Source organism: Hypanus sabinus, chromosome 29 (assembly GCF_030144855.1).
Source record: "Hypanus sabinus isolate sHypSab1 chromosome 29, sHypSab1.hap1, whole genome shotgun sequence".
Taxonomy (NCBI): domain Eukaryota; kingdom Metazoa; phylum Chordata; class Chondrichthyes; order Myliobatiformes; family Dasyatidae; genus Hypanus; species Hypanus sabinus.
The window spans coordinates 13,789,061-13,814,353 of NC_082734.1; the positions used below are offsets into that span (position 1 = coordinate 13,789,061).

At 43.3% G+C, this 25,293-nt stretch overlaps 1 protein-coding gene across 1 annotated transcript in view; it reads right to left on the reverse strand.

The window, feature by feature from the left end:
* Window positions 1–25,293, reverse strand: part of aco2 (aconitase 2, mitochondrial) — a 70,759-nt gene that overhangs the window by 2,081 nt on the left and 43,385 nt on the right. Inside the window, exons 10-17 of the mRNA XM_059953719.1 lie at window positions 22,924–23,081; window positions 21,535–21,608; window positions 19,338–19,449; window positions 16,431–16,553; window positions 12,510–12,665; window positions 10,658–10,849; window positions 9,302–9,434; window positions 4,127–4,248 (exon numbers count right to left, since the gene is read on the reverse strand). Coding sequence (XP_059809702.1) covers window positions 4,127–4,248; window positions 9,302–9,434; window positions 10,658–10,849; window positions 12,510–12,665; window positions 16,431–16,553; window positions 19,338–19,449; window positions 21,535–21,608; window positions 22,924–23,081 — 1,070 coding nt within the window. The remainder of the gene's footprint in view (window positions 1–4,126; window positions 4,249–9,301; window positions 9,435–10,657; window positions 10,850–12,509; window positions 12,666–16,430; window positions 16,554–19,337; window positions 19,450–21,534; window positions 21,609–22,923; window positions 23,082–25,293) is intronic.

The window sequence follows — 25,293 nt, forward strand, 5'->3', positions numbered from 1 at the left end:
CTTTGATAATAAATTTACTTTGAACTTTAAGGTAACATGGAAGGAAATGGACAGCTGATGTTTTGGGTCAAGACCCTTCATCTGGTCTGTAAATCAACAGGCCATGTATCCTTGAAATCCAAAAACATTTCTTACCAACTAGAAACTAGCAAGTGAAGAGACTGCTCAGGTTTTACACACAGCAGAGGAAATGTTTGAATATGAATTCGGTCCAGTTTTGCCACTGGTGGATTGGTGCGAAAAGAACAACCTAAGCCCGAATGTGGAGAAGACAAAGGAAATCACTGTGGACTTGAGGAAGGTGCAGACAAACCATCCCCTCTGCGATTACATGGCTCCCCCATACATAGAGTTAAGTGCACCAAGTTCCTGGGAGTTCACATCATGGACAACTTCATTTGGTTCCTTTGCATCACCTCCCTGAAGAAGGCACAGCAGATTGAGGCAAGTAAGCCACCCCCCAATCTTAACTGAATTTTACAGGAGCACCACTGAGAGTGTCCTGACAAGCTGCATCTCTATCTGGTCTGGGAGCAGTTGAGCATCAGACCGGAAGTCCCTCCAAGGGACTGTGAGAACAGCTGAGAGGATCATAGGGGTCTCCCCACTATCCATCCATAGGGACGTTTATCAGGAGCGCAACATTGCAGGGCCTTTAGTATTATTAAGGATCCCACCCATCCATCCAGCATCCTCTTTGACTTTCTACCATCAGGCAGGAGGCTCTGAAGCATAAAAACAAGAATGGTTAGAATGAGAAAGCTTTTTCCCCCCCCAGGCCATTAGGCTTCTGAACTCCTGGATGCATCGTACTTGAAGTGCCACTGGTTAATCTGTTCTGTACCTTATGATATTTAATTATTAATGCACTTTAGTTTGTTATTTATGTGTGATTCATTTGTAGATGTTATCCTTACCTTTGTAAATTATTGTGTATTATGTGTACTCCTGTGCTATAACCATATAACAATCACAGCACGGAAACAGGCCATCTTGGCCCTCCTAGTCCGTGCCGAACCCTTAATCTCACCTAGTCCCACCTACCCGCACTCAGCCCATAACCCTCCACTCCTTTCCTGTCCATATACCTATCCAATTTTACCTTAAATGACACAACTGAACTGGCCTCTACTACTTCTACAGGAAGCTCATTCCACACAGCTATCACTCTTTGAGTAAAGAAATACCCCCTCGTGTTTCCCTTAAACTTCTGCCCCCTAACTCTCAAATCATGTCCTCTAGTTTGAATCTCCCCTACTCTCAATGGAAACAGCCTGTTCACGTCAACTCTATCCCTCTCAAAATTTTAAATACCTCGTTCAAATCCCCCCTCAACCTTCTACGCTCCAATGAATAGAGACCTAACTTGTTCAACCTTTCTCTGTAACTTAATTGCTGAAACCCAGGTAACATCCTAGTAAATCGTCTCTGCACTCTCTCTAATTTATTGATATCTTTCCTATAATTCGGTGACCAGAACTGCGCACAATATTCCAAATTTGGCCTTACCAATGCCTTGTACAACTTTAGCATTACATCCCAACTTCTGTACTCAATGCTTTGATTTATAAAGGCCAGCGTTCCAAAAGCCCTCTTCACCACCCTATCTACATGAGACTCCACTTTCAGGGAACTATGCACAGTTATTCCTAGATCTCTCTGTTCCTCTGCATTCCTCAATGCCCTACCATTTACTCTGTATGTTCTATTTGGATTATTCCTGCCAAAATGTAGAACCTCACACTTCTCAGCATTAAACTCCATCTGCCAACGTTCAGCCCATTCTTCTAACCGGCATAAATCTCCCTGCAAGCTTTGAAAATCCACCTCATTATCCACAACACCTCCTAGCTTAGTATCATCGGCATACTTACTAATCCAATTTACCACCCCATCATCCAGATCATTTATGTATATTACAAACAACATTGGGCCCAAAACAGATCCCTGAGGCACCCCGCTAGTCACCGGCCTCCATCCCGATAAACAATTATCCACCACTACTCTCTGGCATCTCCCATCTAGCCACTGTTGAATCCATTTTATTACTCCAGCATTAATACCTAACGACTGAACCTTCTTAACTAACCTTCCATGTGGAACTTTGTCAAAGGCTTTGCTGAAGTCCATATAGACTACATCCACTGCCTTACCCTCGTCAACATTCCTCGTAACTTCTTCAAAAAATTCAATAAGGTTTGTCAAACATGACCTTCCACGCACAAATCCATGCTGGCTACTTCTAATCAGATCCCGTCTATCCAGATAATTATAAATACTATCTCTAAGAATACTTTCCATTAACTTACCCACCACTGATGTCAAACTGACAGGCCTATAATTGCTAGGCTTCCTTCTAGAACCCTTTTTAAACAATGGAACCACATGAGCAATACGCCAATCCTCCGGCACAATCCCCGTTTCTAATGACATATTAAAGATCTCCTGCTATTTCTACACAAACTTCCCTCAAGGTCCTGGGGAATATCCTGTCAGGACCCGGAGATTTATCCACTTTTAAATTTCTTAAAAGCGCCAGTACCTCCACCTCTTTAATTGTCATAGGTTCCATAACTTCCTTACTTGTTTCCCACACCTTAGACAATTCAATATCCTTCTCCTTAGTGAATACCGAAGAGAAGAAATCATTCAAAATCTCTTCCATCTCCTTCGGTTCCACACATAGCTGACCACTTTGATTCTCTAAGGGGCCAATTTTATCCCTCACTATCCTCTTGCCTTTAATATAACTGTAGAAACCTTTCGGATTTACTTTCACCTTATTTGCCAAACCAACCTCGTATCTTCTTTTAGCTTTTCTAATCTCTTTCTTAAGATTCCTTTTACATTCTTTATATTCCTTGAGCAATTCCTTTACTCCATGCTGCCTATATCTATTGTAGACATCCCTCTTTTTCTGAACCAAATTTCTAATATCCCTTGAAAACCATGGTGCTCTCAAACCTTTAACCTTTCCTTTCACCCTAACAGGAACATAAAGATTCTGTACCCTCATAATTTCACCCTTAAATGACCTCCATTTCTCTATTACATCCTTCCCATAAAACAACTTGACCCAATCCACTCTCTCTAAATCCCTTCGCATCCCCTCAAAGTTAGCCTTTCGCAATGGTGAGACTATAATGGTGAGACTCTTGGCAGTGTGGAGGGTCAGAGGGATCTTGGAGTTCGAGTCCATAGGCCACTCAAAGCTGCTGTGCAGCTTGACTCTGTGGTTTAAGAAGGCCTTCATCAATCGTGGGATTGAGTTTAGGAGCCGAGAGGTAATGTTGCAGCTACATAGGACCCTGGTCAGACCCCACTTGGAGTACTGTGCTCAGTTCTGGTCGCCTCACTACAGGAACGATTTGGAATCTACAGAAAGGATGCAGAGGACATTTACAAGGATGTTGCCTGGATTGGGGAGCATGCCTTATGAGAATAGGTTGGGTGAACTCGGCCTTTTCTCCTTGGAGCGATGGAGGATGAGAGGTGACCTGATAGAGGTGTATAAGATGATGAGAGGCATTAATCATGTGGATAGTCAGAGGCTTTTTCCCCAGGGCTGAAATGGCTAACACGAGAGGGCACAGTTTTAAGGTGCTTGGAAGAAGGCACAGAGGAGATGTCAAGGGTAAGTTTTTTTATGCAGAAAGTTGTGAGTGCGTGGAATGGAGTGCCAGTGACAGAGGCGGATACAATAGGTTCTTTTAAGAGACTCTTGGATAGGTACATGGAGCTATGAAAAATAGAGGCCTGTGGGTAACCCTAGGTAACTTCTAAGATAAGGACATGTTCAACACAGCTTTGTGGGCCAAAGGGCCTGTATTGTGCTGGAGGTTTTCAATGTTTCTATGTTTATACCCTGGTTCGAAGAAACATCTCATTTACATATACATTATATATATACACACACACACACACGTATGTAGTTAAATGACAATAAGCTTGACTTGACTCCTCACACCTGATCTTGCAGGACAATTATATTAAGGCTTGTGAAAATCACAAGTTGGGAAAACGTTACTGGCACGGTACTTTAATTTGAGTGGGGACAGCAGAAGCTGAAGAATTGGAAATGGGATTTTATGAAGAACAGCACAGAGTCAACAGCAAGCATGAATACCTTTCCAGGTGCAAATTCATTCAGCCCAATGATAGAGACTTTATCATCTGGTTGCACCTTGTCATAATCGCTGGGATTGGAGAAGGTCAGGGGCAGCAGACCTTGTTTCTTCAGATTGGTTTCTGCAAAGAAGAAAATCTATTATTACTTTGTTTTTGTATTAAAGTTTGTTGTCTTATGCACTCTGGTTGAGTGCCCAAGTTGGTGTGGTCTTTCATTGATTCTGTTATAGTTATTATTCTATTATGGACTTATTGAGTATGCCCACAAGGAGATGAATCTCTAGGTATATATGGTGATAAATATGTACTTTGATAACAATTTTACTTTGAACTTTGATTATTTTTTCCTCTACGAAGAATGAAATTATCTTTGGTGCGACAGCTCAGTAAAAGAGGAGCAAGTTTCAGCCCATCTCAATCAGCACCACTGTCCCCTTCACTTACATATCTTGCGGTAGGCTTAATCTCATGCTACACTGAAAATGACCCTTCAGCCCATTATCTCCATGCTGACGGCAAACGCCGATCTACACCTTTGATATTGTCTCTTCTCCCCTTGGGCAGAAATGACAAAAGCATAAACGCATGTACCATCAGACTCAAAGACAGATTCTATCCCGGTGTTACAGACTCAAACGGACCTCTTGTATGACAAGATGGATTCTTGACCTCATGGTCTACCTCATTATTTTACACTTTATCATTTACTTTTTCCTTTTCAGTGCAGTGGGTCTTTGAGAGGGGTCCTTGATTTGATTGGCTGATTTACCGAGGCAGCGAGAAGTGTAGACAGGGGAGAGTGGCTTTTGTTTTGTGTAGGGCTGTGTCTGCTCTACACATGATCACAGGAATCAGCCTTCCCTCGTGGACTCCATTCACTAACTCAGCAAAGCAGCCAGCATAATCACATTCTCACTTCTCCACACTTCCATTGGGCAGAAGCTACATGTATCACCAGGCTCAAGAACAGCTTCTACCCCATTGCGTAAGACTATAGAATGGTTCCCCAGTACAATAAGATGGACTCTCGACCTCACCATGACCCTTCACTTTGTTTACCCGTACTGCCCTTTCTCTGTAGTTTTTACACTTTAATCTGCATTGCTAATGTTTTACCTCGTTCTACCTCAATGATCTGATCTGATGAATAGTATACAAGGCAAGCTGTTCAATATACTTGGTGTTTATGACAGCAATAAGCCAGTAAACACTAATCCCACAAAAAACCCTTTTCATTTCCCCCACATTCCCATCAACTCCCCACAGAGTCTTCTGCTCACATGTAAATTACCACCATGGGCAACTTACAGTGGCCAAATACAAACCCCATTTCCAGAAAAGTTGGGATATTTTCCAAAATGCAATAAAGACAAAAATCTGTGATAAGTTAATTCACGTGAACCTTTATTTAACTGACAAAAGTACAAAGAAAAGATTTTCAATAGTTTTACTGACCAACTTAATTGTATTTTGTAAATATACACAAATTTAGAATTTGATGGCCGCAACACACTCAACAAAAGTTGGGACAGGAGCATGTTTACCATTGTGTTACATCACCTTTCCTTTTAATAACACTTTTTAATCGTTTTGGAACTGAGGATACTAATTGTAGTAGATTTGCAATTGGAAATTTTGCCCATTCTTGCTTGATATAAGACTTCAGCTGCTCAACAGTCCACGGTCTCCGTTGTCTGATTCTCCTCTTCATGATGCGCCATACATTTTCAATAGGAGATAGATCTGGACTGTCAGCAGGCCAGTCAAGCACACGCACTCTGTGTCTACAAAGCCACACTGTTGTAGCCCGTGCAGACTGTGGTCTGGCATTGTCCTGCTGAAATAGGCATGGACGTCCCGGGAAGAGATGTCACCTTCATGGCAACATATGTCTCTCCAAGATCCTAATATACACCTCAGAGTCAACGGTACCTTCACATACATGCAACTCACCCATGCCGTGGGCACTGATGCACCCCCATACCATCACAGATGCTGGCTTTTGCACCTTTTGCTGATAATAATCAGGACGGTCATTTTCATCTTTGGCACGGAGAACTCGACGCCTGTTTTTTCCGAAAACTAGCTGAAATGTGGACTCATCTGACCACAGCGCACGGTTCCACAGTCTTTCAGTCCATCTGAGATGAGCTTGGCCCCAGAGAACTCGCCGGCGTTTCTGCATAGAGTTGATGTATGACTTCCTCCTTGCGTAATACAGTTTCAAATTGCATTTCTGGATGCAGCGATGGACTGTGTTAAGTGACGATGGTTTTCTGAAGTACTCCTGAGCCCAGGTGGCTATAATTGTCACAGTAGCATGACGGTTTCTTAGGCAGTGCCGCCTGAGAGCTCGAAGATCACGCACATTCAACAGTGGTTTCTGACCTTGCCCTTTACACACTGAGGCGTCTCTGAATTCTCTGAATCTTTTCGCAATATTATGTACTGTAGATGTTGAAAGAACTAAATTCTCTGCAATCTTTCATTGGGAAATGTTCCTTTTGAACTGACTAACAATTCTCTCACGAATTTTGATACAAAGGGGTGAGCCATGACCCATCCTTGCTCGCAGAGACTGAGCCTTTGATGGATGCTACTTTTACACCCAGTCATGATACCTCACCTGCTACCAATAAGCCTGCTTAATGTGGAGTCTTACAAACCGGTGTTACTTGAATATTCTGTGCACTTTTCAATCTTATTTTAACTCTGTCCCAACTTTTGTTGAGTGTGTTGCAGCCATCAAATTCTAAATTTGTGTATATTTTCAAAATACAATTAAGTTGGTCAGTAAAACTATTGAAAATCTTTTCTTAGTACTTTTGTCAGTTAAATAAAGGTTCACGTGAATTAACTTGTCACAGATTTTTGATTTTATTGCGTTTTGGAAAATATCCCAACTTTTCTGGAAATGGGGTTTGCACATCTGGGATATGGGAGGAATCCATGTAGACACATGCAGACAGTACCAAAGTCAGGATCAACCCATGGTCTCACTTTAAGAACTCTTTCTCTTGTTATTTCATGCTCCGTTATTTATTGCCATTTATTTACATTTGCATTTGCACAGTTTGTTGTACATTGATCCTGTTTAGTTACTGTTCTATAGATTTGCTAAGTATGCCCACAGGAAAAGGAATCTCAGGGGTGTATCTAGTGACATGTACGTACTTTGATAATAAATTTACTTTGAACTTTGAAAGCAGAGGTTGGTAGGTTCTTGGTGAGTCAGGGCATCGAAGGTCATGGGGGAAGAGTGTAGGAGAATGGGGTTGAGAAGGATAATAAATCAGCCATGATGGAATGAGGGAGCAGACTCGATGGGCTGAATGGCCTAATTCTGCTCGTTATGTCTTAGGATCAAACCTGGGTTTCTGGAGCCGTGGGGTAGCAGCTCTACCAGCTGAGCCACTGTGCCACCCTACACGCTAACTCCATGTAACATTTCTAAGCCCTTCCAATCTGGACTCCACGTTAAAAGAAATAGCTTTTCTTCACCTTGCCTAACAAATCCCATTTGCCCACGTTTGACCCATACTCCTCTATTTCTGAGGGACATGAGCCAAAGGCGGGCAAATGGGACTAGCTTAGAAGGGCATGGTGGCAGGCATGGATGAGGTGGGCCAAATGGCCTGTTCTCATTGACTCTAAATCCTTTCATCATCAAGGCTTGTTTGGGTCTCCTGATTAACCAAATAATTCAAATGGTTGACAGAATCTGAACCAACAGCTGGCTGGAATCTCAACGAACTGATGCAGTCAAAATTGGCAGCGAGGGAGTACGAGAAAGAAAGGCAGCCACTAAAGTGGATAAATAACCTGACCCACGTGGACTGCAACACAAGATAGTGAGAAAACTAAAAATGAAAATTCCAGAAGCCCCAGCCATAATCTCCCTAGCATTTCTTATTCCCTTTCATGTGCAGCATTTGCATATCTACAGATGACACCAGACACAAGACTTGAAACAGCAAGGAGATGACAGGAGTCACCCATGAGACACTGTCAGGCTGGTATTAAGGTGAAGAGTTACATTTAGGTAGGAAGAATAAGAGAACACAATATGAATTAGGTCCTAATTCTAAGAGATCAATGGACATGAATTTCTTCACTCAGAGAGTGTGTGAATGAGGAGTGAGCTGTCAGCGGAAGTGGGGTTTGCAACACAGGTTGTGTAAGGAGGTGTACTGAGGGCTATGGTCCAGATGTGGGTCAATAGGATTAGGTAGAACACCAGTTTGGCGTGGACCAGAGGGTTTATTTCTGTGCTGTACTGCTCTAAACGTGCATCGAAAGTGCTGGGGAAACAGTGGCTGAAGACACTTTCTAAAAGGCATGGTGCACGAGAGCGAGGAAGTTCCAATGAGATCAGCTGCAACTGGAGAACTGCATCCTGGAGACACAGAGACTGGAAATGCCAGGATCTGGAGCAACACATAAATGCTGGAAGAACTCGACTGGAAACGCTGACTGCCCATTTCCCTCTGCAGATGCTGCCTGACCTGCTGAGTTCCTCCAGCTACTGTATCCTGGCCCGGCTGCCACACACTTTAGGAAAGATGTTATGACATTAGAACGGGTGAAAGAGATGCACTCAAATGATTGCCGTGCTGATGAGATGTTACAGGGATTGGGCTGCAGAAAATGGGGTTGCCCTCCTTGGAAAGAAGGGATTCAACACACTTCTGATGTGAAAATATTTGAACTCCTGAAGGACACAGACAGAACAGGTAGGAAAAAACTGTTCCCACTGGTGGAATGGGCAAGAACCAGGAAGTACAGAATTAAGTTGCTTGGTGATTTAATCAGAAATGACATGAAGAAAACCTTTTCTCCCCATATATATGTGTGTATATATAAACACAGCAAGTGGAACAGCTTGCCAGCAGTAGTAATGTGAGATTGATTCAAATGGAAAATTCTAAAAGGAGCTGGGCAAGTACTTGACAGAGGGGAATTTGCAGAGCTACAGGGGAAAGGTCAAGATGGGTGCTCTTCTACAGAAAGCTAACATATACGACAGGCAGAATGGCCTCCAGTATTGTTCGGTTTGGGCAATTCCAGGCTGTGTAGGCCTATCCTGGTCCTAGGTTTCTTCTCTGCCAACTCTTTCCAAACGGAGAAGGATTTTGCAACGGTCAGGCTGCACCTCTGATGGATCCACACCTACCGTGGATTCGAGCAAAGCTTTTGACGATGATGGCGCGACCTCCCAGGTGCCGAGGTTCGAGGGCTGCGTGCTCACGGCTGGAACCCTCACCGTAATTCTCATCACCAATCACCACCCAGTTAATACCTTGTTCCTGGAGGAAAGGGAAGAACAACTTCATGCTTTGCTCTTTTCCTGGGGAATAAACTAAGCTGGTCACCTCCGAGTGAACACATTTCTTAATGATTCATTACGCAACCTTTATTTAATTAACTCTCCCACTTTACCCCCCTTGGGAACATCCAAATAGTTAGAAAACTATTCCAAAGAACAGAAACGTGATTTTTGTGGCATGCTCGTTTGTTTTCTGGTTGTTGGATCAGTGTTGGGAATATAAAGATCAGCTTTATTTGTCACATTAACATCGAGACATAGTGAAATGCTTCATTTTGCATCAACAACCAACATAACTCGAGTATTATGCTGGGGGCAGCCTACAAGTATCGCCCCACTTCTGGTGCCAATATATCATGCCCACAACTTACTAACCCCATCCTAACCGTACACATTTGGAATGTGGGAGGAAACGGGGAGCTCCTGGAGGAAACCCACATGGTCACAGGAAGAACAGACAAAATCCTTATAGACAGCGGCAGGAATCGAACCTCATTCGGTAATCACAGGCGCTGTAAAGTGGCTTGTCCTAACCGCTATGCTACCTTTCCACCCCTTTATAAAATTTTATGATTATAAAAGGCAAAATACTGTGAAATATAAACACAAAATTCTGAAATTCATTAGCAAAAGGACTTCAAAAGTCAAAGTTCCAGCTTGGCTGGTTCAACTTTGATACCCACTGAAGATAATACTGAAGATTCCAGATCAATCCTGGAGATCCAAAATTAAATGCATCCCAAATTCCATTCCCTTCGCTGCTCCATCCGCCACTTGCTGGGATGGAATGCTGCCCTTTCCCCGGCTAGATGCCACACATGTTCATCAAAGACACAAGGGATCGCAGACATTGGAATCTGGAGCATGAGGCGAGCTGCGTGAGGAACTCAGTCCGAAACATCGCCTCTTCTTCTCCCCCACAAATGCCGAGTTAAACGAAGGGTCTCAACCTAAGATATCGACTGTCCATTTCCCCGCCACAGATGCTGTCTGGCCTGCTGAGTTCCTCCAGTAGTTAGCTTCTTGCCCAGGTTGAGCATTGCTGACAGGGAATTAATGTGGCTGCCTGTGCCAATCACGTTTCTCCTGGCTCTCTAGGACCCTAGCTCAATGCAAAGTATCTGATTGTTGCCCGCCCTGCACAAGGAAAGCAGCCAAACCCATTCAGCCCCTCTAAACCATCAATGAGAAAGACTCTCCCACCTTGTAAGCACGTGCTGTGTCAGGCACGGGTCCGTATTTGTTGTTGAGGTGGTTTTTAACCTCATTTGCTTTGTTATTCTCGATGTTAATCGCTCCGATTAGCAGGTTATTGGAAATATTATCGAGGTGGCCACGGAACTTCAGCCAAGGCCCAGCAGCAGATATGTGATCAGTGGTGCATTTCCCTTTCACCTAAAGCACATGGAAAACAAGAGTTATGACTAGGGGGAAAACAAATCGTACAACAAATCCAAGATTCAGTAGTTAAAAGCCAGATAGTGAGCAGTAGGTTTCTAATCAGAGGTCAGGGATCCAATTTTCACTACTGAGGGGAAGAATTCTGGGGCCGAAGTACATTTCTTTGATGTCAAAAATGTCCCCTTCATTCTTAGGTACAGAAGAAGCAATTTATGTTGTCTGCTTTTATTGAAAAATTAAAACTGATTGATCATATGCAATAAATAAGCTATTTGTTCTCTTCACAGCCTGCAGCTCTAATGGCATGTCCTTCTGAAACTTGAACTCAATTAGCATCGACTGATGGATCTGTGCTTTAAGAATTCAATTTGGTCCGAAAATTTCATTAGGGAAACAAACTGTGGAAGGTCCAGTGACTTCCCTTCCACCAGGCTAAGCTGGTCCCAGACCAGAGACTCAATGACTGGAGAAATCAAACACGATCAGCAAACTGGAATAAATATAGCATAAAATGCTTGCATCTTTCTACAGATGTACTGTGAAGAGCCATTCTAACTGGTTGCATCACTGAACCAATGGAACGGCTTTCAATAAAAGACGTGCTGCATAATTTAAGATCATAGGGTCAGGTCAAGTCAAATCGAGTTGAGTTTATTGCTATATGCACCAGAATGATGATGAGGTACAAGAACAATGAAAAACTTGCTTGCAACAGCATCTCAGGCACGTAGATTCAAAAAACTGTTTATAAATGATATAACACAGCAAGGAAAGAAAAAGGATGTGCAAAACAAGACTTTATGGCAGAAAAAAAAAGGAGAAAAGTCAATGGTGGTGAAAGAGGTGTTCTGTTGCTGAGGTAGGAGGTGTTGGATGTAATTGACACAAGGAAGCTTGGTGCAGCCATGCAGAAGTTATGTTGTATTCGTGGAGGTGGGGTGGGCAGTGACCACAGCCTAGCGTCCTTCTCCGTGTAGCAGGCTCTCAAATACATCATGGTGCTTTGTTTACGGAGGAAATATGAGTGATATTGATACTTTAGAAACACAGAAAACCTACAGCACAATACAGGCCCTTTGGCCCACAATGTTGTGCCGACCATGTCCCTACCTTAGTAATTACTAGGGTTACACATAGCCCCCTATTTTTCTAAGCTCCATGTACCTATCTAATAGCCTCTTAAAAGACCCTATCATATCCACCTCTGCCACCGTTGCCAGCAGCCCATTTCACACACTCACCACTCTCTGAGTAAAAAAGTTACCCCTGACATCTCCTCTGGACCTACTCCCCAGCACCTTAAACCCGTGTCCTCTTGTGGCAACCATTTCAGCCCTGGGAAAAAGCCTCTGACTATCCACACGATCAATGCCTCTCATCATCTTGTACACCTCTATCAGGTATCTCATCCTTTGTCGGAGAATTTATTGGACTGACAGCACAAAGAATGTGGTGAATGACATCTCAACTATACTTACTGTGTAAGTAAAGACCCGCCCGGCGAGAGGGACAACCAGTGTTGGAAAGCTCACATAAAGTGCTGCAGAAGCCTTTTTGACAAGACCAATTAATTCAGCAATAATCGGCCCTTGGAATAGGACAGCCGGTCAGTCTCCTACAGTAGATAAGGACTTGCATCAAATCCGTAACTCACCTTAATCAATATGCGCATGTCCACCAAGTCTTTCTTGTTCCACTGATCAAATGGTGTCAACAGCTGCAGCCGCTGGCTCTTCGGGCTGACGTTCACTTCAATGCCCTTGAGGTCTTTTGGTGGGTGCTGATACGTATCCTGGCCTGGATCAAAGTCCTTCAGGACAGAAATAAGGTATTAACAGCGACCCCTCAACATTCTACATCCTCCTCTCTCCCCACCACACCCACTAATAACTCTCCCTAAAGACACTGGCCAATGGCTGGAATAGAGGCACGTTAGAGACCAAGTTCAGTCCTGACTTCTGGTGCTCTGCGTGGAGCTTGTGCGCTCTTCCTGCAAACAAGAGTGCTCCGCACTGCCCAGCTTCTCCCCACATCCCAAAGATGGCCACTGTAGATTCCCTTGATGTGAAGATCAGGGGTAGAACTTGTAGCAGGCAGGAAGGGGAGGGTGGTGGTCGTTGTTTATTTAATATTTCAGTAATATTTTGAGTAATCTTGTAAATATATTGCTTAATTAAGCATCCTTGTCCACATTTCAATAATTCATTACTGTGTAAATACATGAATTGCATACATGATCACGCTACCACGTGATACCTGTGCACTTCGCTTAAAGCAAAACATGAAGTTAGACTCACATTTTGGACTCCTGTGTCTTCCTTTGAATTAATTGGAAGATACAAAACATAACAGAATTTGATCAGAATGTAGGGAGAATCAAATAATGGGATTAATGTAAATGCATGGTTGGGGCTGGCAAGGACTTGATGGGCCGAAGAACCTGTTTCCATACTAGGGAGCTGCCACCACTGAACAAGGTGTAACGACCACTCAAACACGTTGTAGATGCTTTGTTTAAGAAGGAACCATGGATGGCATTGATGCTTCTATGACTAATTTGGCGTGCACGCACCAGGGAGACACTGGTCTCCACTCCAGTCAGTCAGCCGTACACCTATGGTCAAAGAGTATGTGGTACGTGCTGCTTCCCTCTATTGCGGAGGGCCATGCTGTGCCCATTCATCAAGAGCCTGTGGACAGCAGACGGAAGTGAGTAGCTGATCAGAGGAAATTTCCTACTCTTTCCTAATTAAGTACTCTTAACTCCGAGTCTCTCTGTTCTACAATACTATCGCCGCCGTTGTGGGAGAAGGGACTTGGGAGTCCTCTTGCAGGATTCCCTAAAGGTTAATTGCAGATTGAGTTGGTGGTGAGGAAGGCAAATGCAATGTTGGCATTCATTTCAAGAGGACTAGAATATAAAAGCAAGGGTGCCATCTTGAGGCATTTTAAGGCACTGGCGAGGTCTCACTTGAAGAGTTTTGGACCCCTTATCTGAGAAAGGATGAGCTGACATTGGAGAGGGTTCAAAGGAGGTTCACGAAAATGATCCTGAGAATTGAAAGGCTTATCATATGAGGAGCGTTTGATGGCTCTGGGCCCGTACTTACTGGAATTCAAAAGAATGAAGGGGAATCTCATTGGAACCTATTGAATGTTGAAAGGCCTTGACAGAATGGATGTGGAGAGGATGTTTCCTACAGTGGGAGTCTAGACCAGAGGGCACAGCCTCAGGATAGAAGGAAGCCAATTTAGAACAGAGATGAGGAGGAATTTCTTTAGCCAGAAAGAGTTGAATTTGTGGAATTCATTGCCACAGGCAGATGTGGAAGCCAAGTCATTGGGTATGTTTAAGGCACAGGTTGATAGATTCTTGATTAGTCAGGGCATGAAGCATTACGGGGATAAGGCAGGAGATTGGGGCTGAGAGGGAAATGGATCAGACATGATGAAATGATGGAGCAGTCTCGATGGGCCAAGAGGCCTAATTCTGCTCCTATGGTCTTTATGATCTTACTCACTTGGAATTAAATTCCATTCATTATTTTTTGTCCACTTCTCCCAGTTGGAAACTCCCAGTATCAGAAACGGTAGCTAGAACTGGAAGCCCACAAGCAGAAAGGAGGTTAGATAAGTTTGGCTTTCTGCCAAGTAAGTGGCTGAGGAATGGCAAGTGGAGCTTAATTTAGCTAAGTGTGTGGTGTTGCACTTTGGAAAGTGAGGTCAAAATAGGGCTTTCACAGTGAGCTGGAGAGTGTTGTCGAACAGACCCTGAAAGTGGACCACCAGGTAGATGGGGCTGAGAAGGAAGTGTCTGGCCAACTGGTCTTCAGTCAGAACACTGAGTATAAAAGTTGGAAGATCAAGGTGTTGTTGTGCAAAATATTGCTGAGGTCACACTTGTCGTATTATATTCAGTTTTGATCACCCACCCAGCTATAGGAAAATGTTATTAAACTGGAAAGAATGTTGAAAAGATTTACGAGGATGTTGAGGGACTGAGTTACTGAGAGTGCTTGGACATGCTCAGACCTTATCCCTTGGAACATCGGAGATTGAGAGATGCTCTTACATGGATAGGGCAAATACGTTCAGTGTTTCTCCCCCATAGTTAGAGAATCAAGAATTAGAGGACATAGGTTTAAGGTGACGGGTTAAAAATTTAATAGGAACTTAAGGGGCAACTTTTTAATGCAAAGGGTGGTTCATCTATGGGAAGAGCTACCAAAGACCTGAAACATCTCCTTTATACAATGCTGATGTGTTTCAGAACCTCACTGCTTTCTTCCCTGAACTCTGTAGCTTCCAAACCATTCTCCACAGTAACGACAGATGAGCAGCATTCAGCTGAGCAACTTGACAGACACTGTAGGACCTGCTGAGTTCCTCCAGCTTGTATGTACGTGTTGATTTGACCACAGCATCTGCAGTGCGCTTTGTGTTTACTGTAGGAGCCATGTATCTGTTTTCTATCTTCACTGTTTTCTGTGTTGCACCTTTGTTACGATAGTTAGTTACATGGGTGGTAAAAACAAGGAGTTTAGTTACATATTCATGCCTTACCTTTAGCTTGGTTAGTTCAGTTAGTTTAGTTGGAGTCAGTTAGAGTTACAGACAATTATGCTTAATATCACTTAACTTTGCTTAAAATAATTTAATTATGTTTAACTACATTGAAGAAAACTTCAGTATGTTTCATACGCTAAGAATGTTTGTTTGGTTATATCACTAGTTTCAGTTTCATCGCCTCAAGATGGTTTGTTTTGCCAGTTATTTATTAAAGGATCGAATATATGCTTCGATTTCATTATTGTGTTGGATCAGACCTGCAAGAGGACCACAACCTTGTTGTGGGTTTCTGGAGATTTGCACACCTCAATGACCCAGACAGCTATGTTCTGGGGTCAGGGCTTTATGCTTTGGCTCTTGGTAGGGTCACCCATGCCAAACAGGACAAAGGGCAGAGGCCAGACTAAGAGTGGTCCACGGGTCCTCCAGGTTCGGGGGTTCAGCTCAGGCCTGACACCCCTGACTGGTTAAAACAAAACTGTTACGGAAACAGCAATGAGGAGTCCTTCTGCATCTGAGTACGAGTCTCTTCCTGGGACTAGCGGGACTGACGGTAGTGATAACCACGAGGAAGCTACTGACACGATATAGGAAGCCCTGAATCCAGCCAGAGATGGAGGACATTCACTGCTGCCCTAAATGTCAGTGGCAGTTTTCAGGGTGTTGGTTTATCAACGATAAACCAATTTATCATAGAGGCTTGTGAATTTTTAGACACCTCAGCCCCTTAAGGCCATGGACACTCAGTTGTTGAATGCATTCAAGGCTGGGAGCAGTTGAGTTTTGGGCACTAAAGACATCAAAAGACTCTAACTGAGGTGAAGCCAAAGGCCAGGTCTTGCACCAATGCTACTGCAGCAATTTAGTTATAAAAAAATTGAGATGGGTTTATAAACTTCTTGTGACCTTCCCACAGGCCAAACAATCTGCTGAAGCTGGGAGGAACTAAATTATAAACAAATTCACCCTGTAGCTTCCTAGACTGTCCAGAAATAGTGTTATGTACCTTGGTGGGCAGCTCATCGGCGTTCGGTGCCTTCAATTTAAACTCCTTCCCGTCAGCTCCAACCAGGGAGTCACGCTCTGGGTCAAATTTCAAGGTGCCAGCAATGGATAGGGCTGTAACGATCTGAGAAGAGAAAAGCACAATCACTAGGCTTCAGCTTCTGCACCCCCCTCAGCATTTCACCAGTTCTGATGCCACTCAGAGAATCAGTCCTAATCAGCCGGACAAGAGTAGCGTGGCAGTAAGCATGAAACACGCTGCTCGGCATCTACGTGGAGGAAAAGAAGTGAGATTTAATGAAACACAATAGATTCTCCCAAAGCTGGAAATCCAGAGTAACACACGCACAAAGTGCTGGAGGAACTCAGCAGGTCAGTAGCATCTACGAGCAGCAATAGAGTTGAATTTTTCGGCTGAAGGCTTTCAGCCTGAAAAGTTAACTATCTATTCTCCTCCATAGATGCATCCTGACCTGCTGCATTCCTCTTGTAATTTGTACTGTGAGATTTAATAATCGTTCTGGTAATCAATCCAGTTACATTGTCCTTTATCAACACATTACTAGTACTTGAGACTACAATTTTTTGCAGTAATGTAAAAAATTAGGTAAAACTTTAGAGATTTTTTTTTTTACACGGCTGCAGATAACAATCCAAGAAAATCCTGTTCATGCCACCTTCGTGTCCATGGGCACAGCATACCCTTGCCTACTTCCCCCTCGCCATCACCCCATTTCAGGGCACAGAAGCTAGCTTATGCATCTGTTACAAATTTAGTGTATTACAATGCAGGGCCCAGCAACTCACCAGCCAGAGATTCAGATGTGTTTTGTTTAAGTACACGACATGTTCTGCCTTTAAACCCTAAACTTACATTCCCACCTCACCAGTTCTTTTCACTGTTAACCTTGAAACTGTTAACCACATCTTATTAATTCTGTGACCAAGTTATGAGACAACTAATAAAGTAGCTATTGTCCAGTTAACTAGACCCAGTTCTTAACGGTTCACAAGCTAAAACAGTATTGACTGCGGCAACTCTCACAAGTTGCTGGAGGAACCGTGACAAACCCGATGAAGAGCCTCGGCCGGAATAAGGACCATTTATTCCCCTCCATAGAAGCAGCCAAGGAAGGCATAACTGTTTGTAATGTGCCTGGGACATGAAGCGTTTGTTTCACTTCAACTTGAGAAACTTTTTGGATTGTGTATTTTTGAGAATTACAAAATCAGCTTCCATCATTTCAACCAGATAATTTGTGTTAGCTTTACGGGGGCCGGTGGGGGGGGTTCTTCTGGATCTGTTTCAGAACGCAAGAAGTGAGCTTCTGCTTGTAAAGGTCTCACCGAGACAGAAGGTGAGCAGCTTTCTCTGATTTGATGGATGGAGGAGGAGAGGTATATTATTCACCAATCAATACCAGGCATGACCTATTCCTTGTTTTAATTTAAGTGAATGTGACTGGATGATTGCGCCAAGTTACATTCAATGAGATGTCAGGCACCCGCTGTTTTTCACCCTGGACAACACAGGTTCTGTGCATTCAGCTCAGTACCGGTGCTCTGAGTTTGGGTAGGAGGCAGTGTCACTGCACTCTTTCCCCATTCCTGAGCTCACTTCTGGGTACGAGCGCTTGATGGCTCTGGGTCTGTATTTACTGGAACTCAGAAGAATGAGGGCTGATCTAATTGAGACCTTTCGAACATTGAAGAGGCCACAGTAGGGTGGATGAGGACAGGGTGCTTCCTATGGCGCAGCCTCAGAATAGAGGGGCATCACTTAGAACGGAGATGAGGAGGAATTTCCTCAGCCAGAGAGTGATGAATCTGTGGGATTCATTGCCACAGGTGGCTGTGGAGGCCAAGTCTTTAAGGCAGAGGTTGATAGACTCTCGACTGGTCAGTGCCTGAAAGGATACGGGGAGAAGGCAGGAGATCGGGGCTGAGAGGGAAAATGAATCAGCCATGATGAAATGGTACAGCAAACTCAAAGGGCCAAATGGCTTGATTCTGCTCCTATATTATTTGATTTTATGTTATGTGGCATAGTCAATACAAAGCTGCTACATCCCAATACATATATAAGCTAGGGTGCCAAAGACTTTTCCATCATCATCATGTGCTGTGTTGTACGACATGGGTGATCACAGACTTTCCACGACCATGATTGTTCTTGGCTAATTTTTCCACTGAAGTGGTTTGCCATTTCCTTCTTCTGGGCAGCGTCTTCACAAATGGGTGACACCAGCCACATTGTCAATCCTCTTCAGAGATGCCTGGCGTCAGCGGTCGCATAACCAGGTCTTGTGATGTGAACCAGCCGCACATACAACCATCCACCCCCTGCTCCCATGGCTTCACGTGACCCTGATCAGGGGCGTGGGGGGGCTAAGCAGGAGCTACACCTTGCCCAAGGGTGACCTGCAGGCTAGTGGGGGGAAGGAGTGTACACCTCCTTTGGTAGGGACATTTCTCCATCCTGCCACCCAACAGTACTGTATATTGGTTAAAGTAGGAAGGTGGTTGGGAAACACAAATAAGAGTACTTATTATTAGCTCATTCACATTAAGTGTTATTTGGTAACTGGAAAGACATAACATCCAGTACTGTAAGAAAGTCTCAGGCACTCTAGCTATATATACACGTGCCTAAGACTATACTGTACATACATCCTGATACCTATAGTCTTCGACTGACAGGAATAACTGCACTCTCTCTCGCCCTATGTTTGCAGGATGTGCAAGGAATGTGGCACTTCTTACTGTAACTTACAGTTTTTATTACATATTGCAATGTACTGTTGCCGCCTAACAGCAAATTTTGCGACATATGCCAGTGATATTAAGCCTGACTCTGGGCTTGTTTGAGCATTAAATGAAACACCAAGTTGTGTTCTATGGACTTTACCTCAGGTGATGTGACAAAGGCATGGGTAGCAGGGTTGGCATCATTGCGCCCAGTGAAGTTCCTGTTGTAGGAGGTCACAATTGTGTTCTTCTCACCTTTCTTAACATCCCGCCTTGATTGGAAATTAAAACAAAAATATAGAAATAAGTAACACTCAAAAGCAAAAATACTGGAAATACCAAACATCTGAAATAATATGCTGGAAGCACTCATGACCTACTGAACACTTCCAACAGTTTCTGTTTATATTTTAGGCTTAACTATGACTTGCTATAATACCAATTCAAACGGAGTGCCCATGCCAACACAATCTTGTCAAAAATAAGGGGAACCAACTCTCCCAACTGAATTTCCCTTATTTGCCACACCCTTTTTGAGCTTCAGTTTCATTGCACCTTCCAGACGGGCGCTAAAGTGACGTGCAGGATTGTCTCTGGTGATCGGCAGGGTCGAGCAACACTGCGTGGAGGAGATATATTAATCATCTTTCCTTCAATATCATTCACTTCAGGAAGTGGGTTCTGCATCGATGGTGCTGAGATGGAGATGGCTAAGAACTCCAAGTTCCTAGGTGTAAATAACACCAACAACTTGTCCTGGTCTATCAACCCACAATATGGCCAAGGAAGTTTAGCATTTCCCCAATAATCTTCAGCAGTTTTCACAAGTGCATCCTATCTGGATTCATCACAGCTTGGCATGGCAACTGCTCTGCCCCAAACTGCTGGGAGTTGTGAATATAGTCCAGAGAGTTGTGATCACACAAACCAGCCTCTCCTCCACTGACTCGTGTTGCCTCAGGAAAACAGGCAAAATGATAAAAGACCCCCCACCATTTCAGCCATCTTCTCTTCTCCCTTACACTGTCAGGCAGAAAACAGATCCCACTAGGCTCAAATAAAAGTTTTATCCCATTGTTAGAGGACAGTTGAACAAATCTTTTGTACAATAAAGTAAACTCTTCATCTCTCAATCTGCTTCCTCTTAGTAATTACACCTTAGTTACCTACCTACACTATACTCTCACTCTAAGTGCAGTAATATATTAACGTATTGTTTTGATTTCCCTTTTTTACAACCTTAATGTATGTATTTCAAGGTTCAAGGTACATTTATTATCAAAGTATGTATGCAGTATACAACTCTGGGATTCATCTTCTCCAGATAGCCACGAAACAAAGAAGTCACACACACAAAATGCTGGAGGAGCCACCTATGGAAAAGAGTAAACGGTCGATGTTTTGGACCGAAATACTTCATAAGAACTGGGGAAAAAAATATAATAAGCTAGAGCAAGAAGTTGAGAGGAGGGGAGGAAGAAGTACAAGGTGGTAGGTGAGGATGAAGTAAAAAGCTGGGAAGTTGATTGGTGAAAGAGATAAAGGGCTGGAGAAGGGGGAAATCTGACAGTAGAAAGTAGAAGCCCATGGAAGAAAGGGAAGGGGAAGGAACACCAGAAGGAGGTGATGAGTAGGTAAGGGGATAAAGTTAAAGAGGGAAACGGGAATGGGAATTGTGAAGGGGGTGAGACGTGCGCTCAATTACTGGAAGTTTGAGAAATTGATGTGCACGCCAGATGGAATGTACGGTGCTGCTCCTCCACCCTAAGTGTGGCCTCATCATGACAGTCAGAATGAGAGTGGGAAGTGGAATTAAAATGGGAGATCCTGCTTCTTCTGGCAGGTGGAGGGTAGGTGCTCGGTGAAACGGTCACCCAATCCGTGCCGGGTCTCACCGATATACAGAAGGCCACAGTGGGTGCACTGGATACTTAATTCTAAAAAGAAGCAGAGAGCTTTAAAGCCCTCCTGATGGGGGGATGCGTGTGTATAGGGACTGGATGTCCGTGGTGTAAATGAAATGACCAGGGCCAGGGAATCTGAAGTCATTGAAAAGATCCAGAGTGCGTGAAGTGTCACGGATGTAGATAGAAAGGTTGAGATATGCAGACATATGTTCAGTGAGGCAGGATCAAGCAGAAACAATGGGTCTACCTGGACAGGCAGGTTTGTGGAAGTAGAAATGGGAGGTGCGGAGTGAGGGAACGATGATGTTGGTAGCAGTAGATGGGAGATCCCCAGAAGCAGAAACTGTTCAAAGAAAAAACATCAATCCCCAAACAACTAGCACATCAAAACCCCAAACCCCAACCCCACACTGCCTGTAAAGAAATAAAACGTAAGTGTAATCTCTCTACCTGTCCCACTGTCCAATGCAGGGCCCACATGCATTAGCGAGAACAATCCCACCGACATCCCTCAGAACTTGAGCCTGTGAAGACAGAAAGTACTGTTGAGTGTGGAAAGACTTTGTCTCATTGTTCATTCTCAGAACAAAGCACTCCCCCCCACCCCAGAAAACCTCTTTGCCTCAAGCTGCAGAACTGAAAACGAGGCCAGTCACCCATACACAAAGAAAATTTCTGTTCTGCAAATTCATTGGCCCTTTTGATTACACTCCCAACTGAGGAGCTAGGAATTGTTACATTCTTTAACTAGTAAAGAAGCTGCCTCCAGCTTCTATCCCCAAGAGGACCACAACTTTGTCGTATGGTTTGAAGGTTTGTGTGTCTCAGTGACCCAGAGAGCTACGTCAGGGCCTTGCTTTGACTCTTGGTAGGGTCACCCATGCCAAACAGCTCAAAAGGTAGAAGTCAGACTAAGAGTGGTGCACTGGTCCTCCAGGTTTGGGGATTCAACTCAGTGCTAACAACCCTGACTGGTCAAAAATCAATTGTTACAGAAACAGTAATGAACAAACATTCTATATCTGTGTACAAAGATGGAGGACCTTCATTGCTGCCCTAAACACCAGCGGCTTACTGGGCAGTAAGCAAGTATACGACATCTGCAACCCTGTGCAGAGTTGCCTGATAACTATTAGAGCGCTCAGGACAAAATATAAATACATTTAATCCATCTTTCTTGCCCTTTTCCCACTATCCACCTCTTTCAAAAGAACTGCTCAAAAGAATTCTCAACCATCACTTTTGGAAGAGTTTATTAAATGGTGATATAGAAGTTACGCAGACACGTGAGACTGGAGCAAAAATCAAACTGCTGGAGGAACACTGCAGGTCAGGCAGCATCTGTGGTGGAAAGTGGACTGTTGACACTTTGGTTCAAGACCCTTCACCTGGACCGGGTACTCGACTCGACACCCTTCATCTGAACTAAATAATTACGTGGAGACTGGTCAGCAGAAAACCTTGATGGCCAAAAATTCAGCAGTCCTATGATTCCATCCAATCTGAATCTCAGTGAAGAATAAATAAACAAGCAAATCAATTATATATATTGAATAGATTTAAAAAAAAACATACAAGAACAGAAATACTGCATATGAAAAGAAAAGTAAGGTAGTGTCCAAAGGTTCAATGTCCATTTAGGAATCAGATGGTAGAGGGAAAGAATCGCTGAGTGTGTGAGGGGCACCTAGGTGCGACGAGCAGCAGCAGTACCCTCAATGGATACGATTAAATATTCCCGTTTCAGCCTGATACAGCTAAAAAGGACAACTGCTTCCAAGGTCGGTACAGTCAAAAAAAAAGTCTTAATGCGTTTAAGTGAACTAGTTATACACTCACGTATCCGTCCCTCTCGATGGTCGCACGAATCTGCTCGGAGCCTGGTGTTACAGTAAACTGGGACTGGCATTTCAGCCCGTGGTCGATCGCCTGTTGAGCCACAGCAGCTGACCGGCCCATATCCTCGTAACTGCTGTTGGTGCAGCTGCCGATCAGGCCTGGCAAGACACAAACAACGGCTCGTTTTAGTACAGGTATCAAAGTATCAGATCAACAGCTCTATTTCTCATTTACGACCCACCTTATACAGCCTGTTTAAATATTAAATTGTAAGTGGGTTCATTATTGTCACGTACCAAGGCAGAGAGAAAAATTTGCCTTGCATACCTTTCACACAGATCAATTCATTACAAGACGTGGCTGTGGTACCGTGTACGTCTCAATTCATTACACAGTGCATTGAGGCAGTAAAAGTTAAAATAACAGAACACAGAATAAAGTGCTACTGTACAGAGTGCAGCACAGGTAGACTGGAAGGGGCAAGGTCACAATGAGGTAGATCGCGAGGTCAAGAGTCCATTTCATTGTGTACCAGAAAACATTCTATAGTCTTATAATATTCCTGAGCCTGGAGCTATGTGCTTTCAGGATTTGGTACCTTCTGCCCAATGGGAGAGGGAAAAGAGAGGATGTCCAGGGTGGGTTGGAACTTTAATTATGTGACAAGAAATGTAGACAGAATCCACAGAGTAAGGCTGTGCTGAGTTGTGTCTATAATTTACTGTGGCCATGAGCAGAGAGATTGCCACAATGAGCTGTGATGCACCCAGATAGTATGTTATCTATGGTGCATTGATAAAAATTAGTGAGGGAGTTGGAATTATATCAAAACTGATCAATGTTAAGGTGTTTGGTAATCTTCCACATTCACTGTCCCTTAAGTGTATCAGAACGGCAAACTCACAACCCGTCCTCCAGGGTGCATCAATGGTTCAGAAATATATCCAGGAAAGGTGAAAATTACACTAATTCCTGCATTGGTTACAGTGGACAACAACATAGCTTGAAGGTGTTGCTTGCTCAGAATGTTTTTTTCTATTTATGATAAGTTTCTTGAAGCTGAACACAAATATAATTTCCGGAATTTGGAGAAACAAGAAATTAACTTTTATTGAATATAATGCATTTAATTGCATAATGGTGCTGACGCTTTGCAGTAGTTCAATTAAGCTAAAAATGTTTTGTTGATGATTTTCGTTCATACTGAGTGTCTGAGACTTCTTGTTTAAGTATTCAACAATAATCAGCCAGCATTGATGGATTCCAGTTGCCCAGATACCATTTCTCCATGATTGCAATGTCCTGGTGAAACCTTTCACCATGCTCGTCACTGACTGCGCCAAGATTTGCAGGGACGAAGTCTAAATGGGAATGCAGAAAATGAATCTTTAGTGACATGTTGCACTGCATGCTTTTGTACACTTGAAGCATGTTGTCAACCAGCAGCACGTAGTTTGGTGTTTTGTAGTTGCCAAGAAAAATTTTCAACAACATCCTTGATCGCCTTCTATGCGACTTTCTCTGGTCCCACTAGAAGTTCTTCAAAAAGCCTTCCTTAATCTTAGCATCAGTTATTCTGACTTGAATTATGAATTGAAATAATAAATATAGGCGATTTAAAAAAAAATAGTGCATGCTAGGGAAATTTCATGGTGATTTTCATGATCAGCAGCCCAAAATCCATTAAGATACATGCAAAGTATTTGGGATGCAAGATCTTTGTTGTCCAGTGATATTCATACACATTAAAGTACAGATCTAATGCAAGTGTACACTGCACCTTAGCCTGATGTTTTAAGTTATTTTCTTCCCACATTCCAAATTCATATGGGTTATCAGAATCAGGTTTAATATCACCGGCATGTGTCGTGGAATTTGTTGTTATTAGTTTAATTGGTGACATGGGTGTAATTGTGTTACGATGTTGTATCTCTAATAAAAAACAAATTGTCCACCAATGCTTAAAGGCGAAGCTGATACGTGAACATGACAGACAGACATACTTTATTGATCCCGAGGGAAATTGGGTTTTGTTACAGTCACACCAACAAAGAATAGTGTAGAAATATAGCAATATACAACCATAAATAATTAAATAATAACAAGTAAATTATGCCAAGTGGAAATAAGTCCAGGACCAGCCTATTGGCTCAGGGTGTCTGACACTCCGAGGGAGGAGTTGTAAAGTTTGATGGCCACAGGCAGGAATGACTTCCTATGACATTCAGTGTTGCATCTCGGTGGAATGAGTCTCTGGCTAAATGGACTCCTGAGCCTAACTAGAACATTATGGAGTGGATGGAAGACATTGTCCAAGATGGCATGCAACTTGGACAGCATCCTCTTTTCAGACACCACCGTCAGAGATAA